At 57.1% G+C, this 25,695-nt stretch overlaps 5 protein-coding genes across 13 annotated transcripts; 1 reads left to right on the top strand and 4 right to left on the bottom strand.

Moving 5' to 3' along the window:
- Positions 1 to 767: 767 nt before the first annotated feature.
- SYNGR3 (synaptogyrin 3) lies at positions 768 to 5,088 on the bottom strand. Its single transcript, XM_080682519.1, has 4 exons — positions 4,702 to 5,088; positions 2,604 to 2,841; positions 2,246 to 2,388; positions 768 to 2,164 (listed from the first exon to the last, which is right to left on the bottom strand). Exons 1-4 carry the CDS (start codon positions 4,798 to 4,800, stop codon positions 1,955 to 1,957), a joined length of 690 nt encoding a protein of 229 aa, XP_080538645.1. The 5' UTR covers positions 4,801 to 5,088; the 3' UTR covers positions 768 to 1,954.
- Positions 5,089 to 8,037: 2,949 nt separating this feature from the next.
- Positions 8,038 to 10,680, bottom strand: GFER (growth factor, augmenter of liver regeneration). 5 transcript variants are annotated; one of them, XM_080678404.1, is made up of 4 exons: positions 10,356 to 10,680; positions 9,779 to 9,975; positions 9,025 to 9,097; positions 8,038 to 8,251 (listed from the first exon to the last, which is right to left on the bottom strand). In XM_080678404.1, exons 1-4 carry the CDS (start codon positions 10,617 to 10,619, stop codon positions 8,081 to 8,083), a joined length of 705 nt encoding a protein of 234 aa, XP_080534530.1. In that variant the 5' UTR covers positions 10,620 to 10,680; the 3' UTR covers positions 8,038 to 8,080. The 5 variants fall into 5 exon arrangements, with proteins under 5 accessions (XP_080534530.1, XP_080534529.1, XP_080534532.1 ...); XM_080678403.1 differs by having other exon boundaries at positions 8,039 to 8,288; positions 9,009 to 9,097; XM_080678406.1 differs by having other exon boundaries at positions 8,077 to 8,288.
- Positions 10,663 to 15,855, top strand: NOXO1 (NADPH oxidase organizer 1). 4 transcript variants are annotated; one of them, XM_080678399.1, is made up of 10 exons: positions 10,838 to 11,164; positions 12,046 to 12,077; positions 13,186 to 13,537; positions 13,647 to 13,727; positions 13,890 to 13,965; positions 14,076 to 14,256; positions 14,397 to 14,578; positions 14,673 to 14,786; positions 15,086 to 15,203; positions 15,292 to 15,855. In XM_080678399.1, exons 3-10 carry the CDS (start codon positions 13,472 to 13,474, stop codon positions 15,557 to 15,559), a joined length of 1,086 nt encoding a protein of 361 aa, XP_080534525.1. In that variant the 5' UTR covers positions 10,838 to 11,164; positions 12,046 to 12,077; positions 13,186 to 13,471; the 3' UTR covers positions 15,560 to 15,855. The 4 variants fall into 4 exon arrangements, with proteins under 4 accessions (XP_080534528.1, XP_080534525.1, XP_080534527.1 ...); XM_080678401.1 differs by lacking the exon at positions 13,186 to 13,537 and adding an exon at positions 12,982 to 13,042; XM_080678400.1 differs by having other exon boundaries at positions 10,851 to 11,164; positions 13,399 to 13,537.
- Positions 15,789 to 22,239, bottom strand: TBL3 (transducin beta like 3). Of its 2 annotated transcripts, XM_080678398.1 has the most exons (22): positions 22,120 to 22,239; positions 20,609 to 20,660; positions 20,400 to 20,495; positions 20,265 to 20,312; positions 20,003 to 20,144; positions 19,832 to 19,916; positions 19,578 to 19,748; positions 19,420 to 19,495; positions 19,245 to 19,338; positions 18,979 to 19,160; positions 18,750 to 18,891; positions 18,612 to 18,670; positions 18,423 to 18,526; positions 17,734 to 17,881; positions 17,423 to 17,653; positions 17,280 to 17,350; positions 17,038 to 17,194; positions 16,901 to 16,959; positions 16,524 to 16,627; positions 16,347 to 16,418; positions 16,101 to 16,259; positions 15,791 to 16,017 (listed from the first exon to the last, which is right to left on the bottom strand). In XM_080678398.1, the coding sequence occupies exons 1-22, from the start codon at positions 22,158 to 22,160 to the stop codon at positions 15,908 to 15,910; spliced, it is 2,403 nt and encodes an 800-aa protein (XP_080534524.1). In that variant the 5' UTR covers positions 22,161 to 22,239; the 3' UTR covers positions 15,791 to 15,907. The 2 variants fall into 2 exon arrangements, with proteins under 2 accessions (XP_080534523.1, XP_080534524.1); XM_080678397.1 differs by having other exon boundaries at positions 15,789 to 16,017; positions 17,280 to 17,653.
- A 930-nt stretch (positions 22,240 to 23,169) lies between these two features.
- RNF151 (ring finger protein 151) lies at positions 23,170 to 25,354 on the bottom strand (the record flags this gene model as incomplete). The annotated part of the gene is made up of 3 exons (XM_080678674.1): positions 25,155 to 25,354; positions 24,755 to 24,851; positions 23,170 to 23,652 (listed from the first exon to the last, which is right to left on the bottom strand). Exons 1-3 carry the CDS (start codon positions 25,319 to 25,321, stop codon positions 23,170 to 23,172), a joined length of 747 nt encoding a protein of 248 aa, XP_080534800.1. The 5' UTR covers positions 25,322 to 25,354.
- Positions 25,355 to 25,695: the final 341 nt, after the last annotated feature.

Raw genomic sequence — 25,695 nt, 5'->3', positions numbered from 1 at the left:
GACCCAGCAGTCGCAGATTGTGAGAGGGATGTCCGACTCCTGGTATGGAATGGGGCCTAAACCTGCAGTCGGACATTCCCCGAGGGGTCCTGGATTGGAGAGGATGCAGGCCAGGCTGAGGGACCCCCCTCCCCCCGTGCATGAATTTCATGCACCAGGCCACTAGTAGATAATAAAGGGCTAATATGCAAATTGACCGAACGGTGGAACAACTGGTCGCTATGATGCGCACTGACCACCAGGGGCAGGCGCTCAACACAGAAGCTGCCCCCTGGTGGTCAGTGCACTCCCACAGGGGGAGTGCTGCTCAGCCAGAAGCCAGGCTCATGACTGACAAGTGCAGCAGTGGTAGTGGGAGCCTCTCCCGCCTCAGTGGCAGTGCTAAAGTTGTCCAACTGATGGCTTAGGCCTGCTCCAGAGCAGGCCCAAGTCGTCAGTCAGACATCCCCCGAGGGCTCCCGGACTGTGAGAGGATGCAGGCCGGGCATAGGGACCCCCACAAGTGCACAAATTTCATGCACCGGGACTCTAGTAAGAGATAAAAGAGATTGGGATCCCCCCAGCATTTCAGAGAGCCTGCTCTGAGCAATCCAGTTCTAGACCAGTGAGATGTGTGGTGAAGGCTAATGGACCTGGAACCCCCAGATTGTGGAGATCAGCCTGGCCTCCATCTCCCTGCCTCTTCCTAGATTCTGAGCCCTGGTGCCCTTCAGAGCCCAGCCTTTGCTACTAGGAGGGGCAAGGATAGGAATGAGTCCAAGAGTGTCTATGGCACAGTAAACTCATTTAGTTTTTATTGTAAAGAAGTTGCAGTTGGAACATGGGACACTGAAAATACACAATCACGGATTGTTCTTTCAGAGGAGCGAGGGAGAGATCCATATATACAAAAAATTGTAAACATGTTCACTTAAATATCCACACATAATTGATATATGCTACAATGTACAGGGTTGTCATTCAACTGCAACTCCAGAGGCATCTGTCTGTAAGAATGAAATGTGGCAACCACATCTGGTATAATGTGAAAAGCCAGCTTCGAGCAATGCATGAGTAGTCAGCTATGCAGAGGGACCCCAACCTTAAACTGGGCCTTAAAATGGGGTGCAGGGTAGGGAGTTGAAGGACTGGTTCAGGAAGCCAAGGTAAAGGAGTTTGCATGGAATGGCTGTCTCCAGGGCACCATGGAGCCTCTGTCCTCGAAAGAGGCTTGTCTTGCCAGGCACACAGGTGTCCCTAGCCACCCTTACTGAAGGGCTGGGAGAGGATTGGTGCCCGGCCTATAGCCATCTTTGTGCCTTCCCTGGCCAGAATCACCCACACCCAGGCAGAGGCCTGGGCCAAGGCATGGAGGGGCTGGGTTGAGCAGCAGGGACCACAGAGAGGGGCTGCTTGTGGGAAACTATCAGTTGAAACTTGAAAACTTGACCACAATCACAACATGGAGAGGACCAGGCTACTCTCGTGAGCAGGTGAGAGGGAATGGAAGGAAGCTCCAGACAGAGCACATGGCCCCACAGGGTGAACCAACATGACAGGAACAAGGACTGTCACTACCCACGGGAACATGGGACGGGGAGCAATGGCCATGCTCCCTGGGTCATGGCATGGGGAATACTGCCCCCAGTCTGGGACAGGCTCTGCACCTAGCAATAAAGGGCAGCTGGATCCCTGATGCCAGAGTAGACAGGTGAGCCCCGGGCTGGCTGCCTCATGAAGGGAATGGCTCCTGCCCAGGCTGATCCACTGGAGGCTGGAGATTAAAGGTACCGGAGGAACTTGAGGGTACAGCCCAGGCACCCTGGGGGCTACCCTCTCTTGGCCCCAGACAGCCCACAGTGGCCAACCCTCCATCCCTGGAGTTGGGCCAGGAGGACCTGAGGGAGGTCCCAGGAGGCCTTGGGCCTTGCATCAGTGGGGCAGCCTTCCAGCCCTGGTCTGGGTTTGCCAGCCACTAGTAGGCGGGCACCTGGTACCCTTTGGGGCTGGTGTCCAGGGTCTCGGTGAAGGGCGGGCTCTGGTAGGTCTCGGTGCCCTCCACACCGCTGCCCACTGGGTAGCCGGGGTAGTCCTGGCCCGCCCCGGAGCCCAGCTGTTCGGTGGCAAAGAGCGACATGTCGGTGCCTAGGCGGAACCGCTGCAGGGCCTTCACGGTGAGAGCCACCTGAAGAGGAGCCCGAAGTCAGCTAGAGTGGACACCGGCCTGGCCCCGGTCTGGCCCTCACCGCCCGCAGGCCGCACTCACCCAACTGAGGATGGAGAAGAAGCTGAAGGCGATGGCGGCCCGCGCTGCGTCTCCCGCCTGTGTGGTGGCCGGCCCGGGCGCCGTGCGCTGCCACTGGTTGGTGAGGAAGCAGAAGCCCACGAACCACAAGAAGGACCAGAGCCCTGCAGGCAGGCGGGCGGCGGTAGGGTTAGGGGAGCTCCCCTGGGGGACTCCATCTAACCACTCTGGGAGCGGGCGTCAGGACGCACGGAAGCCCCGCCGGACCTGCTCCTTTCCCATACACCCCCGAACCGCACTGCACAGCACGCCCTCCGGAGGCCCCGCCCCAGAAGCCCGCGCCGCCCTCGCGAGCCGCCTCCGGCTCGGTCACGCCCACCTGAGAAGCCCAGGTCCAGCAGCACCGCGCGACGGCGGTCGCGGACGCTGCTGATCTGCTGGAAGCGTAGGTCGAGCAGCAGGAAGGCGGCGCAGGCGAGGAAGGCCCCGAGGCCGAGCGTGACGCCGAAGCGACAGGCACCTGCGTTCCCGTTGAAGACGCAGCGCAGCTCCGGGCCGTCGTCGGAGTTCACGTAGCCCTCGTTGACTATGGGCCCGAAGACGGCGATGGAGAATACCTGCGGGCGGGCGGCGGGTGGTGCTCAGGCCTGGGCGTGGCCCGCCCGAGCGGCCACGCCCTGGGGCCTGTCCCTGCGTTCCCTGGCGGCACAGGGTGCGTATCTGGGTGAGGGTCTTCAGCACCCTTCCCTTCAGACCTCCCTCAGGTATTTAGTAATCGTGGACAACATGTACCGTTTAGTCAGCATCTCCTATGCCCAGACACCGTGCTTAAAACTGCTGCTTTATGTGTGTTCGCTCATAGAATCCTCCCAGAAAACCACGAAGGTGCCCTTCATTGTTCTTACTCCCTTTACAGACGAGGAAATTGGGGCTCCAACAGGTGAAGTGATTTGTCTCAGGTCGCATTGCTAATAAGAGCAGGGGCTGATAGTCGAGCTGGGTCTTCTGCACTGCTTGGGGGCCGTAGTGTCTCATCACCCGCACGGCCCACTCCAGAGTGTGGGAACAGGAGCCTCCAGAGTGTGATTCCAGGCTTCAGCCGGTGGTGCTGGGGGAGGTAGGTGTGGAGCCAGGAGAGAGAGGCCAGGGTGTAGGGGGCACAACAGAGGGACAGCTGCAAAGAATGGAACCTGCCTGCCCTCAGCATTCAGAAACTGTGTGGCCCTGTTTCTCAGCATATCACATGTAATTAACAGGCCCAGCTAATGGGGTGTTGGGGACAGAGAAATAATGTCCATCCAGCATTCTACACTTGGTGGGCACTCAAGTGATGATGACCCCACATGACTATACGTGTTTGGGCTCAAAAGGCGAGAGGATTGACCTCTGGGGTTCACTCCAACATCAGCACCCTGTCCCCATGAGGGCTGGAAGGCCAGTAGGAGGTGGAACACAGTCATTTTATTTTAAAATTCTAGAGCATGATCATTTTAAGCCAGATGCTGCTCTTTTAGCTCTGGGCAAGCCTGTTTCTAAAAAAAAAAAAAAAAAAAAAAAAGATCTCCACTTTCAATTTCATTTCTCTCCTTTCCCACCCTAGTTCCTAGAGATGTAGTCAAGAGGAAAACTGAGGTGCAGGATTTAGACTCACCCCCGGAGTGGTACACAAGTCGAACCAGAGCTGGGACCTGAAGGTAGGGTTCCTATATCCTGGTCTGGCCAGAGTCACTCCACCTGGAAGGTGGCAACCCCCTGCCCTACACTGGGCACTGCCCTACTCAAGACCAGCGAGTAGGTGTAGCTACCAGCCGTTACTGGCTGGACAAAACCCAGAACTCAGCACCTCACCTCCATCTCTCCTACCTGGAGAAGTATTAAGGAGGAGCAGGCCACCAAGCAAGCCTAGGGACGCCCTGATAAGCTAGACTGCCCCTAAAATCTGTCCCTCCCTCACCACCACCAGTCAACCATCCCGAAGTAGAGCCGCATCTGGCTGCCCCACCCAGAGGATCCCTGATCAAAACCCCCACTCACAGTTGCAACTGGGGGGCCTGGGAAGGGCCAGCTCCCTTTGAAGGAGCCTGGAGGATGTGTGTGCAGAAGCAGGGGGAGGCTGTGCCAGATTCTCTCAGCTCCCGTAGCCCCCTCCTTAGACTGAGGCTGAGGCTGAGTGCCTGAGCCCCTCCGTGAATCCCACCCCACCCCTGTGCCTGCTTCTAGGTCATGAGACAGGAAAAACGGAGCGAGGGCTTAAGAAGGGGACTGTTAGACCTAAGGAGGAATTGGGGATGGGGGACAGTGGGAAGTGACCTCTCAAGGTCCCAGGCTGTAGCCACCAGCCCCTCCCCCGCCCCAGGTGGGCGCGCCCAGCACGGTGATGTCACCCCAACCTGCGGCCCGCGAGGGAGGAGGCAGCGAGGAAGAGGATGAGGGCGAGGGACAGGGTGGGATCAGGTACCGGGACATTGGCCACTTACCCAGGACACAACCCGCAGCAGGGTCTGGGGCCGCTTCACGAAGCTCACGGGGTCTAGGGCGGCCCCCGCACGGCCCGCGCCAAACGAAGCTCCTTCCATGGCTGGCCCCAGCGGGCCGCGCACCCCTTGCACCCTCTATCAGTCTGTCAGGCCGGCCCTGCCCAAGATAGCCCGGGGCTGCTGCGAACGCTGCTGGAGCTGCTGCTGCCTCTGCTGCCTCCCGGGAGCGCGCACTGGCCGCGGCGGGGACGCGCGGGGCGGGGCCGAGCCCGCACCCCCTCACTGGTCCACGCACCAGGCTGGAGCCCTCTGGTCCCTCCCGTCCGCTGTCCTTCCACCCCCAACCCTCAGCTTCATGACCGGGGTCCAAGATGGACTCACCAGATCACGATCAGGGGGCAGGGCCAAGGAACTGGGCCTTCACCGCCCCTCGCAAGCAGTCAGCAGTGCAGGGGGACACTGGGCTCCGCCTTTGCTGTAGCCGGGCAGATAGACAGAGGGGACCTGACCCCGCGCCACTCCTCTGAGCAGGGCCCTTTCATGAACGTGTAACTGAGGCCAGATGGCTCTAGTGTCTTTCCCCCTCAGGAAATAGGAACAGGGCTCCCCGGCCTTGGTCCCCTGCAAACCAAAGATCGGTCACTGGGGCCTTTCCCCCCATGACCCCCCCCTCCAACACACACACACTGCACCCTAGCTTCTCCTTCAGAGGGTCCTAGCCACCTGACATGGAAAGAGAATGGTCTCTGCTACCAGGGGCACTTGTCCAGGTGGGCAAAGCCCACAGGCCAGTATAAGTGGGAGTTGGGGCCCTGACCGGTTTGGTTCAGTGGATAGAGCGTCCGCCTACGGACTGAAGGGTCCCAGGTTTGATCCCGATCAAGGGCATGTACCTTGGTTGCAGGCACATCCCCAGTAGGGGTGTGCAGGAGGCAGCTGATAGGATGTTTCTCTCTCATCGATGTTTCTAACTCTCTATGCCTCTCCCTTCCTCTCTGTAAAAAGTCAATAAAATATATTTTAAAAAAACAATTGCAGTTTATTTTTAAAAATAGTAAGTGGAAGTTGGGGCATCTCTGCTCCTTTCCTGTGGGTGGCCAGGTGTCATTCCAAGGTTGTTCTGAGCCTTCCACACTCCTGGGTTTCCTGGACTGACTTGTGACTGACATATTTAGTTTGGAGCCAAGGAGTAGGGAGAAACAAAGAGATGGGAGTTTGGCCAAACTGGGACTTCCCAGCCCAGGACCACTGCTGGGTCTTTTCCATAGATCCCCAGGCCCCCAGTTAATGTCCCTTCTTTCAGGTTCCTTCCAGCCCAGCCCAGCCCAGCAGGAGCTCGGATGACTCCTATGTTTCTATCTAGGGCAGCGGTCGCCAACTGGTGGTCCGTGAGGTCCGAAAGGTTGGCGACCGCTGATCTAGGGCAATGATAAGACAAGTTTGTATTTGTTGAGCATTTACAGTGCCAAGTACTTCACAATGTCCCGTGGGGGTAGGAACTGTCATCACCCCCATTTCTCAGGTGGTTAATAGGCAGACTGGTTGAGTGCTGGATCATATAAAGTGAAGAACTGGGGCTCAAATCCAGGTCTCTGTCATAGCATCTATGTGGACAGAGGGTGGTGCCTGGCCCAGCCTCCTGGGAAACCTATGCCAGGGCAGGTGTGGCCAGAGGTGCTGCCCACCAGTCTTCTGTCAAGTGCATTAAACTGCACCCAGTCCTGCTACTTCTCACCTGTCGGCAACTGTCTTGGTCTCTTACATCATCCATTTGCCCCTTAATCATTTGCATCAACACCCAAACATGCTATAATTTCTTCTCTATTAAAAAACATCAACTCTTGACCCCATTGCCCCTCCAGCTGTCCCCATGTCACTGCTCCCTTTACAGGGCCAATTCAGACACTGAGGTCCCCACCCTCCTAACAAGGCTTCTAATGAATGTGACCTTCTCCTCGTTCCTCTTACTTTACAGGCCCTTCCTTGTCACCCTTTCAGTTTTCCTCCTCTTGTCCAACCTGTGATCCTAGAGGCCCCAGAACATGATCATGGCTCTTCTCTATGCTATTGGACTGTGCTAACAGCTCCAGCCAGAACCTTCCCTTGGACTAGAGCAGGGGTGGGCAAACTTTTTGACTCGAGGGCCACAATGGGTTCTTAAACTGGGCCGGAACAAAAGCATGGATGGAGTGTTTGTGTGAACTAATATAAATTCAAAGTAAAGGAGCGGAGGGGAGAGCAAGAGAACCCTCCGCTCGTTCGGCTCCGCGGGCCGGATAGAACAGCCGAACGGGCCGGATCCAGCCCGTGGGCCGTAGTTTGCCCACGGCTGGACTAGAGTCCCACTTGTCTTCCTTCACCTGGTTGCCCTGGAAAAGTCTGTGGCAAAGTTTAAGTTATTAAGGGGTGAAACTTCAGGGAAGCGAGTTAGGGAATAAGGGAAATGAAGCGAGAGCAAATATAGGTGGTATGTCCACAATGGCTCACAGGCTTCTCAGGAAAGACCAGAGATGTGCTGGGGACAGTCCATCAAGGGGAGAAAGAGCAACTTATCTGCTGACTAGTCCCCACCCATTTCTTTGTGTCTCCTGGGTAGCATGTTGTGGAAGCCAGCACCCCTGGGAGAACAGGTCAGGTGAAAGTGGTGAGGAGGCCGTGGCAAAAGCTGGCCCTTTGCCTAGGGAGAGGCTGAAACACGGGGGACAGAGGAGATCAGAGTTTTATGACTACAGGGATGGGACACACTATTGCTGTGACATTCTTGCTGGAAGCCAAGACTTGGGAGCAGGTATGGCTGAGCAGATCAGAAAGGCTCAAGAGCTGGGTCCAGGTCACCCCCAACCCGCTCCCCTCACAGCCTTCTTCATCTCAGATACAAAGAGCAACTCCATCCTCCCAGCTTCTTGGGCCAGAACCCCAGTCACCTTTGGCTCTTCCTCTTCTGTACCTTCAGAATATATCCGGCATCCTCTCCCACCCACCCTGTAGTCAGCCTCCCCCTTCAGCTGCCACATGGGTGCTGCTCTCCCTGCTTCCACCCATGCCTGCCTCATCCCAGCTCAGAGGAAACTTTCAAAAGTCACATCTCACCATTCCTCAGCTCCAAATCCTCCAAGACCTTCCTGTCACAGAAGCTGGGAGTTAAAACCATATCCTTGCTGGGGCCTTGAAGACTTCATGCTGACTCCCCTTCACCTCTTTAACCCTCCCTCAGCTCCAGGAATTCAGCCTCCTTGCTGTTCCTGGAATATCCTGGCCCACTCTTATCTTGAGAACTCTCTAAGGAGCCAGAATCTGGACAGGAGGAAGCAGCTGACCAGAAGAGGGAAGGCCTGTCCATCACTGAAAGTCCAGCAAACACACTGAAGGCAAGTTCTCGTCACTTCTTCAGCATTTTATTTTTGTCTCGAGTTCCAAGGAAGCTGACCCCACGAAGCCTCTGAGGAGCCTGGTACTGCTTATGGAAGGCCATGTGCTGAAGAGAAAAGGAGCTGCGGTGTCGGTGACCCTCAGAGAAGAGCCATGCCTGCACTTTCCCTCCCTGTAGGGACTGAGCAGGGTGGAAAGCTTAGCCTCAGGCCTCTTTCCTGAAAGGCAAAGAGCACACAGCCTCTGAGGATACCTACAGTCACTGCGGCTGTCTCTAGCCACAGTGGGGAGACAATGGCCCGGTCTCAAGGATTTTGTGAGACAGAGGAGCCCAGCCAAGCCTATCACCTTCCTGTGTGGGGAAGTGGGCACCAGGGTGTGAGATGGGCAGGAGGCCACATCCTGAAAAAAGCGACCTAGCCTGGCCATTGTCACTCAGTAATTGAACATCAACCATGAACCAAGAGGTCACCATTTGATTCCTGGTCAGGGCACATGCCTGGTTGCAGGCTCAATCCCCAGTACGGGGCGTGCAGGAGGCAGCTGATCAATGTTTCCATGTTTCTCTCTACCCCTCTAAAAATCAATAAAACGTATTTTAAAAAAGGGGAGGGGACAGCCTAGGTAGTTCCTACTCCTTCACTTGCAGCCCCACAAGGCCTCAGCTGAGGAGGAGGCCATCAGGGTGCCATCAGCAGGCATCCTGAGAAGGAAAGGGCCCCATGGGAAGTGGCTGGGGAACACCCAACTGAAACACAACAGGCTCTGGCTCTGCCACACTTTAAAGAGTGCTACCATGCACTTTAATGATTGCCCTGCCCCTCTCTAGCCAGGCAGCCCCCATGAGCTCTAGCTGGCTGCCCTCTAGTCGCAGGAGCCATCCTTCCAACCATCACGCCAGCGCTCATCCACTTTAGAGCAGTCGAAGTCAGGCTTGCCTAGCTTTCGGTTCACCTCGTTGTGCAGGCGGCACAGCCACTGGGTGAAAGATGCCCGTGTGCGCGTGTCTGGCTGGTTCCTACATATCCTGTGTGGGGGGAAGCATATGGAGAATGAGGACAACAGTGGTCCACTGCCCCACCTGCTCAATTCAGAGAGCGATGGGATGCTGCTGTAAACTACACCCAGGTGTACCTCATGTTCTGAGAGACAGTAATTCCCAGAACAGGGCTGACCTGGTAGTGTCCAGGCTTGGTGGACTCCTGGGCCTGCTCAAAACCTCACTTGGGGAGCTTGAAAACCCTCACAAGAGCCCAGGGCAAGACATTAACACAGATCAGGCAACTTTATAACCTCATAACAATCAGGAAGCCTCACCCAGCTTCCCTGGCCCCAAGCAGTGTGGAAAGGGTGGGGCCTGCAAAAGGCATAACTAAAAGCCAGACCAGTTTCTTAGCACATGGGGCTCTGGTGCCTCAGCTCAGCAGGAGACCTGTTCTAACGGCCCAGGCTTCAAATGGCAAGGGCTGCCTTGCCCCCACATCCAGCCGAGAGACGCCTATGGGTGCCAAACAACCCCAGGCTGCTTGCCCTTTGAGTAGAAAGATGGCTGATGATCCATTCCCCTGTTGTGGTCCCTGCTCTTGGCAACTCTCTGCCATTTCTGCACCTATTTCTCGAGGCTCTCCTTTCTGACTCTGTCAAGGGCCCCAGGCCCAGGCTCCAGGTGGGATGCACTGCTGCTTGCAGATGGTACAGAATAACTTACCTCTTCCTTATGTCTTCTGCACATTCCTCACATGGGTAAAATTTGGAAAATAAATGTATGAGTTGGGCCATGTCTTGCTGTTGTTCTGGGGTGGGCAGGTCGGGGTAGTAGGCAGCCAGGGTGTGGAGGACGGCCCAGCTGTGGCGGCCCAGTTCCTCACGATCCTGAGGACAATCTTCCCTAAATCTGCTGCCCCGCTGCGGAAGGAGGAGAGGGTCAGTTCAGTCTCCCCGGACCAGAAGCCTATGAAGCTCCCCTTTTTCCCTCCCCGGCCGGAGGCCCAAACTCCAAACGTTAGTCCTGCGGCGAATCTGGCCCTTGTGAGGCTGAAAGAATAAAGGCCGGGCCTACCTTGGGGGCAAGGTTCAGGAACAGCCAACCCTAGGGGCGTCCATCAGGCATAGGGCTAGTGGGATCGCTCGGCCGGGGCGTCGGGAGGCCTGCCCAGGGAACCTGAGAACGCGGTGGGAGGGCCGGGGCGGGAAGGGGGAGTCGTGTGCGGGCCGGGGCTAGGGGTGACCAGGGCTTGCGAGCCTCGGAGAAGAGGTAGCGCCCCCCGCCTCCCCGGCATCTGCACCTTCTGCTGCGTCCGCATCCATGACTTGAAGTCCACGCAGGCACGGCAGTGCCGTCTCCGGGAACTGTCCTCGGCTACCTGAGGTTCAGGGGTCGGTGCCAGTGTTGGAGATGGGGCCGAGGCGGCGGCGGAGTCTCTCCGTCCCGCGCCCCGGCCGCGCGCATCCGTCACCAGGTCCTCCATTGCTTCGGAGCGCGCGCCGCCGGGCAGGAAGGAGAAGAGGTTCCCGACCCCGAAGCGCCCCCGTTCGCTGGGCGCCGCCATGTTGCCCGCGCAGTGCCTGCCGGGCCAGCTTGGCCTCCAGAAGGGCCTCCAAGTCGGCCTTCAGACCAGCGTGCGCGCAGCCAACAAAGCCCGGCCACAGGAACCCAGCGCGCACGCCGCGGGCTCGGGCGCGGAGGCCGGGCTGCAGCTACGGCTGGGGTCGGAGTCCGGCGTGGAGGCGGAGTCCGGCGTGGGGGCGGGGCTGGGAGCCGGGGCCCACACCCGGAAGGAGGCAGAGCCTGAGGCTGAGTTTCGGGTCAAGGACCCGCCAGATTCTCGGGCCCGGGCTGAGGCGGGGCCAGAGGCCGGGGTGCTGCCCACGCCCCTAGGCCTTGTTCCGCAGCCGGAGCCCGGCTGGCGAGGTCCATGGCGAGGCTCCCGCTTCCTCCAGTAGAAGAGCAGCGTGTTGTGGAAGGTGCGCAGCGGCCGCGCCGTGGACTCGGACGGCGGCCGAGGCGAAGTCCGTGTTGCGACCCTCAACGCCACCATTGCTCCCTCTGACCGTCCCGCGTGCCAGTAGCCAGGCACTGTGCTTTCAACTGGGGGTACGTCCCGCCGCCGGCTACGCGGCGCTATGGCAACGTAGGGCGGGGCCTGAGCGCAGAGGGCGGAGTGCCCTAGCGGGAGGTCCCGGGGTGGGGGGCGGGAGAGGGAACTGTGCCTGCAAAGGAGGCGGCGCGCCTCTGAGCTGCGCGAAGGAATTAAACCCAAGAAGCAGTGCCGCAGGGAACTCTGCTTCCAGTCATTCCGCAAATATTTGTGTACTGCCTAATCTGTTCCAAGTACTATTCCAGGCTCTGGGTAGGGCGGGTAACAAGATCCAACCCTGACCTCCTAGTCCCAGTGGTCAAGATGGAGGGGGGGAGGGAGTTACACTAATAAATGTTCACTCACAAACTATGGTGGGGTGGAGGCCATAACAGGGTGTGGCAAATTCAGGGGGCCTTCTTGAGAAGGTGACCCTTATGCAGAGGCCTAAAGGATATGGAATCAGCTGAAGGGAGCAGTCATGGACAAGGCTGGAGGTGAACCCTAACCAGTTTGGCTCAGTGGATAGAGCATCGGCCTGCAGACTGAAGGGTCCCAGGTTCGATTCTGGTCAAGGGCATGTACCTTGGTTGCCGGCACATCCCCAGTGGGGGGTGTGCAGGAGGCAGCTGATCAATGTTTCTCTCTCATCGATGTTTGTGACTCTCTATCCCTCTCCCTTCCTCTCTGTAAAAAAAATCAATAAAATATATTAAAAAAAAAAAAAAAAAGGCTGGGGGTGAGAGGTCTCAGCCTCTTGCATAGGCTGAAAGGCCGTGGGACAACAAGGACCTTGTCAGCTGCCATGGGAACTGGGAATTTATTCTGAGAACTGTGGGAAGGTACTGGACAGTTTTGGGTAGGGCTACCTCTATCTGATCCCATTTCTGTTTTGCAGATTCCTCTGGAGAGTCAGCTTCATGGGAACAAGTAAGGAACATGGGCCTTAGGTGGGGGTGAGGGGGTTGTAGTTGCCCAGGTGAGAGATTAGGGTAGGGGCTGCTATGGAGAGGGGAAGAGTGGAAACGATCCAGGGTTGTGTGGAAGCAGTGGGTTAGCTGAGGGGGCCTCAGCAGCCTTCTAGGTCCCTGGCTGTTAGTAAATTGGCCCTTCCCTAGCTTCTATCCTTTGTCTTCCAGGGGAGCAGGGTCTGTTCCTACCTGGACTCTGCCAGGCCAGACGCCCTCAGCATAGCCCCCACTGAGATTAGGGAGAGTGAGACAGTTGGGCTAAAGGCACTCTGAAAATCAGGCCTATGCCAGCAGGTGTTCACTGTCCAGGCCAAGACCAGTGAAGGTTTGAAAGCTTCAGAGAGAGCTGCTGGAGGGATAACACAAAAGCCCTTTGTCCAAGCCAGGTGGTTTCCTGGAGGGATGCCCTAGCCACTGACTCCTCCCTGAAGGGCTTGGGGTGGGGTCCCAACACAGAGCTGGTGGCCTCAATAGCAGGAGGAACAACACTGTGCACCAAGGTTAGATGGAGCTCCAGAAATCTCCCCTATAAGAAAGAAAGCAGCCCGGAATTGTGGGGTACCTGGGCACATCCTCTGGAGACTACAGGGTCTTTTCACCATCCCAGTGGGGGAATGGTCACTCCTGATCTCAGAGGCTGTGTTTGCAGTAACTTGTAATAAATTATAAATTTAGAGGCAACTCTCAAAACAATCCTAGTCAGCCCCCCTCCCCCAAGTGCCAGTAACTGCAGAGATGGACCACCACAGGGAGGGAAACCTCTGGGGTGAGCCTGTGAGACCCGACCCTCCCCAACACATACAGAAAAATTGGCATTATTCACTTAATACAAATTTCCTCCTTTGTGACTTGGGGACATTAAGAAATCTTCCCTCCAATGTGAGGATTAAGCCGTTCCTGATGACAACTGTGTTAACTGTCCAGGCAAGTTCAAAGGCAATGCAGTGGGGCACACCTTGGCAGGAGGCTCTCACCAACCCCAGTATTATGCAGGACTAGGAGAGCAGGGAGGGGGACCAGACCTAGCGGCACTTTGATGGGCTCTTCCTTCTCCACCTCCCTGGCAGCAGTCCCAGCCCCTCCACCGCCTCCGTGCTCCCCCTCCTACAATCCAGGCCCTGTGCTCCCGCTCTTCCATCCAGATCTTCAGTTGGAGGCCCAATGAGGAAGCTAAGGACAGGGGGAGGGCAGTGCTGCAAGGATCTGGCAGGTCTGAGGCATCAGGGGAATTCCAACCAGTCTTCCGGGTGCCCAGAAGTACCTTGTCCCTGTGCGGTTAGGGAGCCAGCAGGATATTCTACCACACACTGCTGACTCCAGAAGCCTAGGACCTGGACCCTTGAGACCACAGATATGGTGGGCCCTAGGCACCCAGTGTCAGTACGTGCAGCAGCTCTGGTGCAGATAGAGAAGCTCCAAGTAAGTGCTGGTCCCTGTGGACCTTAGGAGGAAATAGGGAGGGAAGGAGGGAAGGAGGAAGTTCAGGGCCCAGTCCCTCCCAGGTGCCCCCAGCTTTTCCTCCAAACAGATATTCGCCTTCTCTGTGTGCTGGTCGGATGACAGCAACACCTTGGTGCGGAGAAGCTGGGACGAATTTAAGAGGCTCCATGTGAGTGAACCTGGGACTTCCTCCAACTGAGCGACAGCCCCACCATGCCGGCCCTCACACCTGTGCTGGCTTCTAGCCCCTATGATCCCAGGGAGATCCCCCCACCCTCCCAAGGTTACCCAGTGGGCTCTCAAAGACCAATATGCCGGTTCTCTCCCTTAGAAGATCCTCAAGGAGACCTTCCCGGTGGAGGCAGGCCTGCTGCGGAGATCTGACCGAGTTCTCCCCAAACTTCCGGGTCAGGCATCAGGGATTCTGAGAGTAGTAAGGGGAGGGGGCAGGAGCAGCAACCTGGTGATGGGAGCCCTGGGGTGGGGTCCCACGGTCTATCTCCTGTGGTACCCATAGATGCATCTACATCACTGTTGGCGCGTGGGGGGCGCACAGGCCGTGGCCTGGCGCGCCTGCGGTTGCTGGAGACCTATTCTCAGGCCCTGCTAGAGGCAGAGCGAGTATCCAGGGGGCCAGCACTCATCGCCTTCTTTGAGCCACAGCTCCAGGACCTGGAGCCTTCACTACCACCTGGCAGGTGCCTGACCCACCCCTAACTCCCTGCGGGAAGCATTTGGGTGGTGGGGGCTGAATGATGGAGAAAGGGCCTAGGCAGTACAAGGCTGAAGCGTGGCAGCCCATCCCCACACACCTCTCTCCTGCGACCACCCTTTCCAGCCTGGTGATCTTGCCCGTCCTGGAAGAGCCCCCACCCCGCCCTGTGGGCAGTCTTGCCATAGGCAGCCTGGAGGCTCTGAGCCTGCACTGTCTGCAGCCCTTCAGTACCCAGGATACACGGGGCCAACCCTTCCATGCGCAGGCCCAGGAGGCCCTAGACGTGCTGCTGCGACACCCCTCAGGTGGGGCTGGGCAGGAGTCTTGAGGGTTTGACCTGCTGCAACCAGGATCCCAGCATGCCTGGGGATCTGAACCCCTGCCCTCCTTTGTGTACAGGTTGGTGGCTGGTGGCTAATGAAGACCAGCAGACGGCATGGTTTCCTGCTCCCTACTTGGAGGAGGTGACCCTGGGCCAAGGACAAGATGGGAGACAGCCCTTAGGGAGTAGCGGTAATGAGACTAATCCCCTCCCCATGCCCCCTCCGCTGCTGGGCAGTGTGCAGCAAGGCTGGGGGACAGAAAGCACCTGACCCAAGGGTGAGATGCAGTGGAAAGACTAGGTGGTGGCAGCAGTCCCCTAGTATGTACTTGGGCCCCATAGTGGGCTTGAACCCCAGTGGGTTTTAGAATGGTCCTTGGCATTAGCAGAGACACAAAGAGAGAGGGAGAGCCTGGAAGTGGGATTCAGTGAGAGATCGATGAGGGGACAGATGGAAGCCCTGTGGTAACCACCAAGTGCGCACTCCCAGGTTCCCAGTTCTGTGCATCCCAAGCCTATGAAGGCAGCCAGGCTGATGAGCTGTCAGTGCCTGCGGGGGCAAGAGTGCGCGTGCTGGAAATGTCCGACCGAGGCTGGTGGCTGTGCAGGTGGGGCTTTGGTGGGGGGAGAGGGGCAGAGTCTTAAGGGGTTGGGAGGGCAGGGCCAAGTGCTAAACAAACTCTGTCCTCCTTCCAGGTTCGGTGGCCGCACAGGTCTTCTCCCCTCTGTGTTACTGAAGCCAGATGGGCTAGGCATGCTCCTGAATGGACCAGGGTTCCATTCTGGGGCAGAGGGTGGAGAGAACAGGGCGGGGGAGGCCCAAAGCGCCCCTGAGTCCCCCCAGGTCATGTCACTTCCTCCTACTGTGCCAGCCCGCCCCCTGCTGAGTGCCATTCAGAAACGCTGCTGCACCATCACCCGTAGGGCACTGGGGAGGGACCCACGGAGTCAGGGACATCCTTGAGGGTGTGTGGAACTGCATGAAGAGAGCACTGTGTGCCCTATCACCCCCAGGGCAGGGGAGGTGCATTTGAGGGTGGGACTCTCTGGCTGGCAGGGCCAGGAAGCTACACTCTCCCATTTCCTCTGAGTAAAGTTCTGATTAACCCACATTCAGTGTCCATGCTGAGGAGCAGGGCCTGTTGGATGGCACAGGCCAAGGCACAGGGATGATGTGTGGCCAAGGTTGTAGTCTGGGACCTGGGGTGAGACAAAAGCCTAACAGACACAGGGAACTGGGATAAAACCTTCTGGTGTTTCAACAAAAAACAAAAATAAAAAACAAACAAACAAAAAAAAACCTTCTGGCGTTTCAGAGGGCAGAGGGGGCTGCAGGGAGGGTGGGCAGCTTCATGTTGTGCCACAAGAAGTCTAGGAAGGTGGCTGCCTGCAGGGTCCGACTGAGCCGCTGGAAGTGACGCTCTGGGAATGACGGAAGATGTCAGGGGGTCCATAGAGTCCGGCCAGGCTACTCCCTACCACCCCCCAGGGCTGTGTCCATGTACCTGTGTAGGGCAGCAGGGCCTCAAGTGAGGCCTGCACACCTTCATACGTCAGCAGCTCTTCTGGGGCCTCGTGCCGCAGGAGCACACCCAGCACGGCCTGGGCTTCATGGCAATGCCGCGAGTTGGTGTTCCACGTGACACAGAAGCGCAACAAGGCCTCTGCAGGTGAGAGGGATGGTCAGACCTGCGTGCTGGCCACCCCACTCATATCAGTCATTGTCCAGCCTCTACCCTCCTGCCCCGAACCTTTCTGGTCTCGCCGAAGTCGGAGCACAGTGGCTTCCAGTTTCTCGAAGGCCTCAGGGTCCCTCCGGATGGCTGCAGGAGGAGGGAAAATAAGCTCCAGGGAAGGAGCAGGACAGACCTGAGAGGACCCTCTTCCCCCTCCACGGTCGCCTGTCAGGCCCCTGAGGTAGCACTGACCCTGGATAACAGTCAGCACAGTATGGGGCCGGTCCAGGGAGATGGCCAGGCCCAGTGCCCGCAGGTACCGCTTCTCCTGGAGCAGGTTGTCCAATTCTTGCTGCCTGGCGGGGGAAGGAGGGAGGACAGGGCCACAGGGCTAGGGCTGGGGCTGAAGGCAGAGCCATCAGGAGGCCGGCTTAGGAGTCAGCAGACCAGGCCTGAACACTCACTGATGGTGACCTGTGTCAGTGCTCCAAGCCTGTCTCCCTAGGTCATAAAGCAGGGGTGATGCTAATATACCCTACCCCGAGGGGAGAGGGTGATACTGATGCATGGGAGGTGCAGACATATGGGTGGCACTCACAAGGAAGCTGGGTGGGACCCTCCAGACTTACTTGACCACCTGCTCCTCCCGCTTGGCCAGCTCCTCTGCCTGCTCCATCTCGGTAACATCCTGGGGTTACACTGGGGTCAGAGTGGAACCTCATGCTGCCCTGCCCACTCTTCGCCCACTGCACCAATGCCCACACACCTTCCAGAGGATGACACAGGAGTCACTGGCGCCAGTAAGAGCATGGTCGTCCAGCTGGCTGCAGTGAAGCCCCCAGACCTTGTCATGGTGGGCATCCAGCGTCCTCACGCACTCATTGTTCTTGATGGTCCAGAGCTTCACGAGCCCATCAGAGCCACTGGGTTTGGGATTGGGAGGGGGCTCAGCACTGGGACCTGTCTCCCAGCTCACCACAACCCCTACTCTGTCCCCAGCCCAGTCACCTGGACAGCAGCTGTGTACCCCGGCTCACAAAGGCCACCTTCAACACAGAAGCATCATGCCCCTCGAAAGTCTGCAGGGTTGGGACAGGGAGGGTATGAGATAGCATCAGGGAGGGACCAGGACTGGGGTGGGGGCCGCTTACCTTAAGGCAGCTGAAGTCCTGCAATGCCCAGAGCTTGACAGTGCCATCAGCTGAGGCAGTGGCCAGCACCTGGTCCATAGGTGAGAACTGGACACACCAGAGGCCACGCCGGTGGCCTGAGAAGACACCCAGCAGCTGGCACTGTGGCAGGGCCCAGAGCTTGGCTGTGCGGTCCTGTGAGCCTGTGGCCAGCAACTTGTCATTGGGAGCAACAGCTACACTGTTGATGTCCTAGTGATGGCAACAGGTAGCAGGTCAGATACCCCTATCCCAGTGAGGGCCCTGCCACACTGCCACCCCAGTGTGCTCACCTTGTCATGGCAGCGTTGTGTCGCCTGGGCCTGTAGGAGAACAGGGCCACTGTCTGGGGCTGTGCTCTTGGACAGCAGGACTTTGGGGATGGGCCACAGCTTCACAGTGCAGTCCTGGCTGCCCGTCACCAAGAAGGTCTCCTTCAGCCTAAAGCCCAATTGGGGGGCAGGGAAAGACGCCTGATGAGCCTTTGCCAGCCCAGTCTGCCAGTGCACCACAGCTCAGGCCTGCAGGACCGTGGTCCAGATCAGAGGGGCTGTTCCAGAAGGCAGATCGCCTGAGTTACTCAAACACATCTCCGGGACCACTTGTCTGCACTTCAAGCCCACACTGCCTGCCCTTGGTGCCACCACCCCAGGTGACTTTGTCCCAACAATGGGACCCCAGCCCTAAATACAGGGAGCGCCTTCTCAACCTGCACTTGTTCAGTGTCATTCTCTCTGCCCCAACATCCTACCCCTTTCATCCACCCAGCTCCAAGGCCACTTCCTAGGAACCCCCATCCAACAATGGCACTTGGGGTACTCCTGGCCCATTCGTTCGTTATTCTAGATCCCTAGGTTAAAGCTTCAAAGAGCAAGGTCAAAGGCACCACCTTCTCCTCTGCGTCTCCCTGAGCTGGGACTCCATCAGCAGGGCCTAGGTCTCCACGTCTGTGACACTCTGGATCCCAGCCCTGGCCCACTACCTAGAGCAGCAGATGGTGCCCACGCTGTGTGTGTGCCCAGAGCCCTGAGCCACACAGGTCACTTCGCCAGCCTTGTTCATCCTCCAGATGCGAATGCTCTGGTCCTGGGGACGGGAGGGGTGAGGACAGAGGCTGGGCCCGACTTTCCCACTGGGAACCTATACCTCCACACCTCTTGGGGTACCTCACCTTGGCACAGCTGGCAAAGAGCCACCCCTTCCGAAACACATCCAGGGCAAGGACAATATCTGAAAGAAAAGTGGAAGGAGAACGGTCAGAGATCAATTAAGGGAAAGGGTCCTAGGAGCATTGGCCTGGCACCCTCACCTGTGTGGCCATGGAGAATCTGGCAGGCTGATGTCTGTAGCTCAAATACTTTCAGGCAGGGGCTATTGGAGGCCACGACAATGTGGGAGTCCTCAGGCCCAAGGAACCGGACATCCAACACCTCCTCGCTGTAGCCGGCAAACTGCAGGGTGGAGGGACACAAGCCAGGGCTCATGTGAGAAGAGGGTCTACATCCCCAGACCGAGGGTTGACTGGGGGCAGTGCTCACTTGTTTCTGCAGCTTCAGAGAATGTGCTTCATAGAGCAGAAGGTTGTGGTCAGCAGTGACAGTGAGGAGCAGGCCAGCAGCTCGGACCAGGGTGCAGTGGGTCAGCTCCCGCCCAGGGCCTGACAACTGCTGCTGTGTGTGTACACATTGCCCAGAGGCTGCCTCCCACACACGCAGCACACCTATGCAGAGACAGAGGCTGCTGGGACTCAGGTCCATGGGCCACCCCCAGTCCCTGCTGCCTGCCCTGGCCTGGCCCCACACACCTTGGTTGCCAGCTGTCAGGAAGTGCAGGCCCGTGGACTTCACACCCAGCTTGGGTGCCAGCTCCTCTGGCAATAGCACTGCGGCCTCCACACTCTGAGGAGGAGCAGGTCAGAGGTGGCAGCCCCAATCATAGCCCTAACCCACTCACTGTCCCTGACCCCCCAGGTGTCCCACCTCAAACACAGGGATGGTCCTCAGGGCCTGGTGGCTCCGCAGGTCCCAGACAATGCAGATCTTGTCCCGGCCCGAGCTGGGGGAAACAGCCACCTCAGTTCCCGAATCTCAGCCATGGCCCTCCCTGCCTGCTAAGACCTGGGTAGCTGGTTACTGACCTGAGCATGGTGTGGCCATCAGCACTAAAGGTAAGTGAGGTGACAGCACTGTAGTGGGCAGTCAGTACAGCCAGGCACGACTGGTCCTGTAGCGACCATATGCGGATGGCGGCGTCTGTGGCTGAGGAGAAGAGCAGCAGGCGTACGGGGTCCGGGTGGAAGGCCACCAAACTGCAGGTAGGTAGGTGCGGCAGGTGAGCTGTGCCATCCCAGCGTGATGCCCCACTCACCCAGGCTCTGCTGTCCCTACTCACTGCACGACACCTGGCGAGCCCCGGAAGTGGTGTGTCCCATAGTGCCGCACAATGTCCCAGATACGCACAGCCCCATCACAACCGCCTGTGGAAATGTGTTTGAGGTGAGGGGCCTGGTGTGCCCAAAGCCCCGTGCCCGCCAGCCGGCCCATCTACCTGCTGGGGCCCTACCTGTGGCCAGCAGTGTGGAGGTGGGATCAAAGGCCATGGTGGCCACAGGGGCTGTGTGTATCGCTTTCCACAGGCGGATGACACTGCCCTCTCGCCAGGCCCAATGAGCCAGCAGCAGTGCCCGACTGGCTGTCACTAGCACCTAGGGGAGGATGTAGTTTACCTGGGGGGTCGGGGGGTAGAGGCAAGGCCACCCATCCTCATAGACTCAAAGTTTGATTGGGACGTACTGGAGCCCACCTCCTACCCCTGCCCCATATACCTCATCATCAGGACTGAGATCAAAGGCAGTAATGTCCTCCTGGTCCTCCTAGGGGCAAGAGTGGGCGCACAGAATGCTATGAGAATAGGCTGTTTTTCCACACTAGTGCCTAACCCTGGCTCTCCCTGCCCTCACCTGCTCCAGGCTCTGCAGGATGGCCCCTGAGGCCACATCCAGGATGTTGACTTTGGTACCACAGACGCAGAAGAGGTACTGCCCAGTCTGGTCCAGCTGGTGACAGAGAGGGTCTCAGCCAAGGTAACACTCTGTAATCCCTGCCTGCCCCACCACTCTGCCCGCCACCACCCCTCCCCCCTCCCCCCCACCCCGTCACGAGCTGGTACCTGCACCTTCCCGCCCTTGTAGAAAGGCTCGATCTTGCGCTCAACAGCATAGCTGGAGGGTGGACAGAAAAAGAGAGTGAATCACCTACCCCTTGGTCCCCAGTGCCAAGCCCTGTGCTGGGTGTGGGTGCTCTCCCAGAGGTCAACCCAATAGGTCCTTGTGACTGAGCCTCTGGATAGCAGTAGGGATGGGGTACTAGTGGTGATGAGTTCTTTTCACTGTTGTGAGGTGGGTGTTGGTATCCCCTTGTTACAGATTATTTGAGACCCAGAGCTGGGCTGGTGATCCACAGAGGGTCCCACTACAGCATATGCTGTCCAAATGGTCCAATTTTCCCAGAGATTCCCCAGTGCAGATCAGGCCAGGCCTTGGGGGCCCCCTGCTGGCCATGGGAAGCCAGGCCTGAGTACTGGCCCATGGCAACATACTCAACACCATCCCTGAGGTCCGGCCTGAACCCTTTCCGAATTCTTCCTCCATCCCCAGCCTGGCCTACATCTCAGTCCCCAAGCAGTCCTATTCCATCCTGGTTGGCTGCCTCCATGCTGGTCCAGGTCACTGCACCGTCCCCTCTAGAGAGAGGCTCCAGCATCTTCACCAGCCCCCCCCCCCCCCCCCCGCCCCACACTCTCTCAAACCCTGCTGCCAAAAAGGTGAATTAGAACATAACTCGATCTTAAAATCCACTCCTCTCCTTACATGTTTCCAAGATCCTGCCCAAAGGGGCCACTGCTAACCTTTCCTGTTTCGAACAGGCTGTTCCCTGTGGGTGGCCTGGACCTCTCTTGCCAGATTTCAATGGCGCCTGACTAATCCACTGGGTAAGCCGTATTGCCAAGATGAAACAAAGCCTTCAACTCCCGAGCCCAGTAGACCATCCACCCGGGCTTCTTTTGCTAGTGCTTGTCACAGCCACTGATGAAAATGATTTGCCAAATACTCTTATCCCATCAAACTGCGCTCCAAAGGGCAGGGCTGAGTCTGTCCCTTTCCGGACACTGAGCATTTAGACGTTCAGCAGAGACTTGGATAAAAAGCACAGGATCAGGGCTTCCTAGGCCACTGCTGACAGCCCATTTCCTGACCTGTCTTCCTGCTCCCTGGAGAAGAGGGACAGCAGGTGAAAGCTCCCAGCCGCCTGACCCAAAGGTGATTCTTCTCCGCTACCCGAGGGTGTCAGAGGTCCCGCTCCCATCCAGAACCAGCCTCCATTTGTGTTCAGTCCGCCCCTTCCTCCTCCAGGATTTCTCGTCCTCTACTCCCAAACTGGCTTCTAATTTAATAACCTGGCCGGGCCCCAAGCCCCCTCCCCGAGAGCAGCCATTGCTGGCCCTCTCACCTTATAATATTACTACAGCCTCCACGACCCCGCGGACCAGTCTGTACACAGTCCTTATCATCTCCCCAAACCCGAATGGAAACCCGATCCGCGGCGGGCTCCTTCGCTGCTCCGGCTGCGAACCCGGTTCCCTTCCCGGGCGGCGCCCATAGCCTCAGTGTCCCCACTCACTTGGCCTTGAAGCGGCTAAGTCCGGCCGCAGCCTCCTCCATGTCGCTACCGCTGCAGCCGCCGCCGCGTGAGGGAGACCCGAGCGCCGCTCCGTACTGCCGGCGCGCTTCACTGGCGTCACCGCCCGCTACCACTGTGACGTCATTATGACAATGCGATCCGCGCCAGTTAGGAAGCGGAAGCTGGCAGAAGCGTTTCCGGCCTGGAGGTTGGGTTGTACTCCGGCTAGGGCCGGTGGAATGGCACAGACTGTGTTCACTGGGTAGTTGGCATTTTATTTGATTTTATTTTATATTGAACTTATTGCAGTGACACTGGATAATAAAATTATATAGGTTTCTTCTATAATACGTCATCTTTATATCTGGCCTTGACTAGGAATCGAATCCGCAACCATAGTATATTCAGATGACACTAACCAACTGAGATACCCAGCCAGGGCAGGAAGTGCAATTGTAAATGGGGTTGTGGAGGGCTTCATGGAGAAGGTGACCCCTGAGCAGAACCCTAAAGTAGGTGAAGCAGGGAGCCCTGTGGTTATCTAGAACGGTGCTTCAGGCTAAGGGAACAGCCATTGCACAGGGCTGGCGTTAGGAGCAGCAACGGAAGCCCATGTAGCTTCAGGGAGTGAGTAGGGAGGAGAATTATAAGGGGAGGAGGTCAGAGATAATAGGGATTTACTGTGAGTCATTGTGATGAGTTGGCTTTTACTCAGCTCAGGAATTTGAGCTGTTTGTGCTACTGGCTATGAAGCTGGTAAGCAAATTGCTAGGAAGTAACTGGGAAGAAGTCTGGGAAAAATCTTTGTGAGACATTAATTTGAGTGGAAAATAGCCAGGCAAAGGAGAGTGAGGGAAAGAGCTTTTGGGCAGGGAAAATAGCCAGTGTTAAAATCCAGCGGTGGGAAAGAACTTGGGAGAGGTGGAGGGAGAGAGTCCAGAAAGTGTCCCTGCAGGGTGAAGGGAGTAGTGCCTGCAGAGGTGGAGGGCTGCAAGCACAGAGGTGGCGGGAACAAGGCAGTTCAGGGCTCGTGTTTATTTATCCTTCAATTTACAAAGTACTTTGGTCCTGGACCCCCCACACCTCAGCCCCAATGCTGCCTTCTGGGGTGGCCTCAGCATCCTCTTGCTGTGCACTGAGGAGCAGTGCGTCGTTCTCCAGGAAGTTTCCTAGTTGGGCCAACTGCCTGCAGATGAGGCTGGTGGTGTGGTGCACCTTGCGCACATGCTGGAGCAGGCACAGCACTAGGGTCTGGCTGCGATCCTGGCGCTGGCCCCAGGCTTCGCGTAGCTCACAGTGGCAGTTGTGGGTTACATGCTCTGTTGGGTCCAGGGTTGCCCCACAGCCCAGGGCGCAGCGCTGCTGGGTACCATGCTGGCAGTGCTGCAGGTGCTCCGCCAAGGCCCCACGTGGTATTTGCACCATGCAGCCCGCGTTGGGGCAGGCCATTAGCTCGAAAGGGCATGAGTTCTGGTGCCCTTTGCGATGGGCCAGGGGGCACGTCACCAAACAGCCAGCTTCAGCGTTCTTGCACTAGGGGTGGGGGAGAACAAGGTGAGCCAAACCAGGTCAGGCATTGCCAGCCTTTGAGCAGCCCACCCCCAAATCATTACCCACCCATGACATTCATTCCACTGACTAGGAACCGTGAACTAACTGGGAACCTCCCAAGCTCTTAGGCACCAATGATGTGGAAAGAGGGAAAGAGTTGGACAAATGCTTGGAGGTGGGAAGAATCTAGATCTCTGAGAGGAGGGGGACAGGTTGAGGCCTGACACTTGGAAAATGGAAGTGCATGGCTGAGTTGCACTAGATGATTGTATGTATGCACGTATGGCAGGTTTTTATTTTATTTTTAATATATTTTTATTGATTTCAGAGAGGGAGAGAGAGATAGGAACATCAATGATGAGAGAGAATCACTGATTGTCTGCCTCCTGCACACCCCACTGGGGATCGAGCCTGCAACCCAGGCATGTGCCCTGACCAGGAATCGAACCATGACCTCTTGGTTCATAGGCCAAGGCTCAACCACTGAGCCATGCTGGCTGGGCTATTTTTTAACCTGTTTTTGCATCTACAAAATTAGGAGGCTGGAGAGTTAATGGCTGACATAGAGATACATTATCCTCTAAAAATTTTCTGTTTCCCATTTTACATTTGAGCCCTGGCTGGTGCTGCTCAGTGGTTAAAGCATTGGTCAGCACACCAAAGGATCCTGGGTTCAATTCCCAGCCAAGGGCACATTCCTGGGTTGTAGGTTCAATCCCTGGCCCTAGTCAGGGTGCACGCGAGAGGCAACCAATTGTGTGTGTCTTTCTCTCTTTCCTCTCCCCTCTCTTCGTCCCTCTAAAAAATCAATAGAAAAAAATATCCTCTGGTGAGGATTAACAACCAAAAAAAACCCATTTACATTTGCGGCCCCAGGAGCTGAGTAGTTATGTAACTTGCCCAAAGTCACAATGCAAGTAAATGGAACTCAGCCAGGGCCGATGACCCCAAGTCTGCAGTCTGTGTTGCTGGAGTAGAAACCCTCAGTTCTCTGAGGGTGAGATTTTCCTAGCTCTCTCTCCTTGCTCTGCCCCATCCCCCAAGGGATACAAGGAGGTTGGTGGCAGTGGGTGCTTTGAACTACCTTAACTTCCAGGTGGCCAATGGTCTTTCGGAGTTTATTCACATGGACCATCTTTTTCCGTTTCACCTCTTTCCTGCAGCACGGACAGGTCTTTTGTCTAGGAGGCATGGGTTGGGTGAGTGTTGGTATTGGGAAGGGAGCAAGTGGCAGCAACATGTTGGTCCCTTCTCTCTAGCTGGAAGAGGCATGAGAGGGCTTTATAGGGACCTCTCAGCTCCTGAGACCTGGCCAGGGGCTGCAGGCAGATAACACAGGGTGAGGGGACCCACATATTTCAGTCTCAGATTTAGCAGCTGAATCTTATGGCCATGGCTTTGCAGACCTTCCTCTCTATCCTGGGTTACAGAAATGGCCATTATCCCCACCCTTGCCACCCAGCCTCTTGGGAACCCAGTAGCACCTGGCTAGCCACCGGAGAATGCACTTCTTGCAGAAGATGTGGCTGCATGGCAACCTCATTGGCCTCTTGAGAACTCCGTGGCAGACAGAGCACAGAAAGTTGCTGTCGGGAGGGCTGGTGAAGAGGTTGAGATCATACCCGCCACTCTGAAAAGGCCAGGCCAGCATCAGGGGCTGGCTGGGACCAGAATCTGGTCACCCATTCCATATGCCAAGAGGGAGACCCCAGCAAAAGCTTTGGGTAGGGAGGTGGGCCACATGAGAGCCTCAAGTGGAGGAGTGGGTCGGCACTCACTTTGAGGGGGCAGCTGTGAGAGGGTCAAAACCTTTGAATACTAATCCCCAGCTTTAGAAGCTGGTCTTGGCCTGGATTTACTCTTGGCCAGAGTCCTCTGAAAGCTTTCCTTATTCCATTTGGGAGCTTGTAAGCCATTGTCCACCCTTTCTCAACGTGAGAATTGGAGTTCAGCTCTGGGTAAGTCTCTGGATTTAGGCACAAATATAAGGGCCAGAGGCAAGAGGGTCTTGGGCTCACCATGATA

The sequence above is a fragment of the Plecotus auritus genome, assembly GCF_963455305.1.
Source record: "Plecotus auritus genome assembly, chromosome: 7".
NCBI lineage: Eukaryota > Metazoa > Chordata > Mammalia > Chiroptera > Vespertilionidae > Plecotus > Plecotus auritus.
This window is presented reverse-complemented; position numbering and strand designations above follow the sequence as displayed.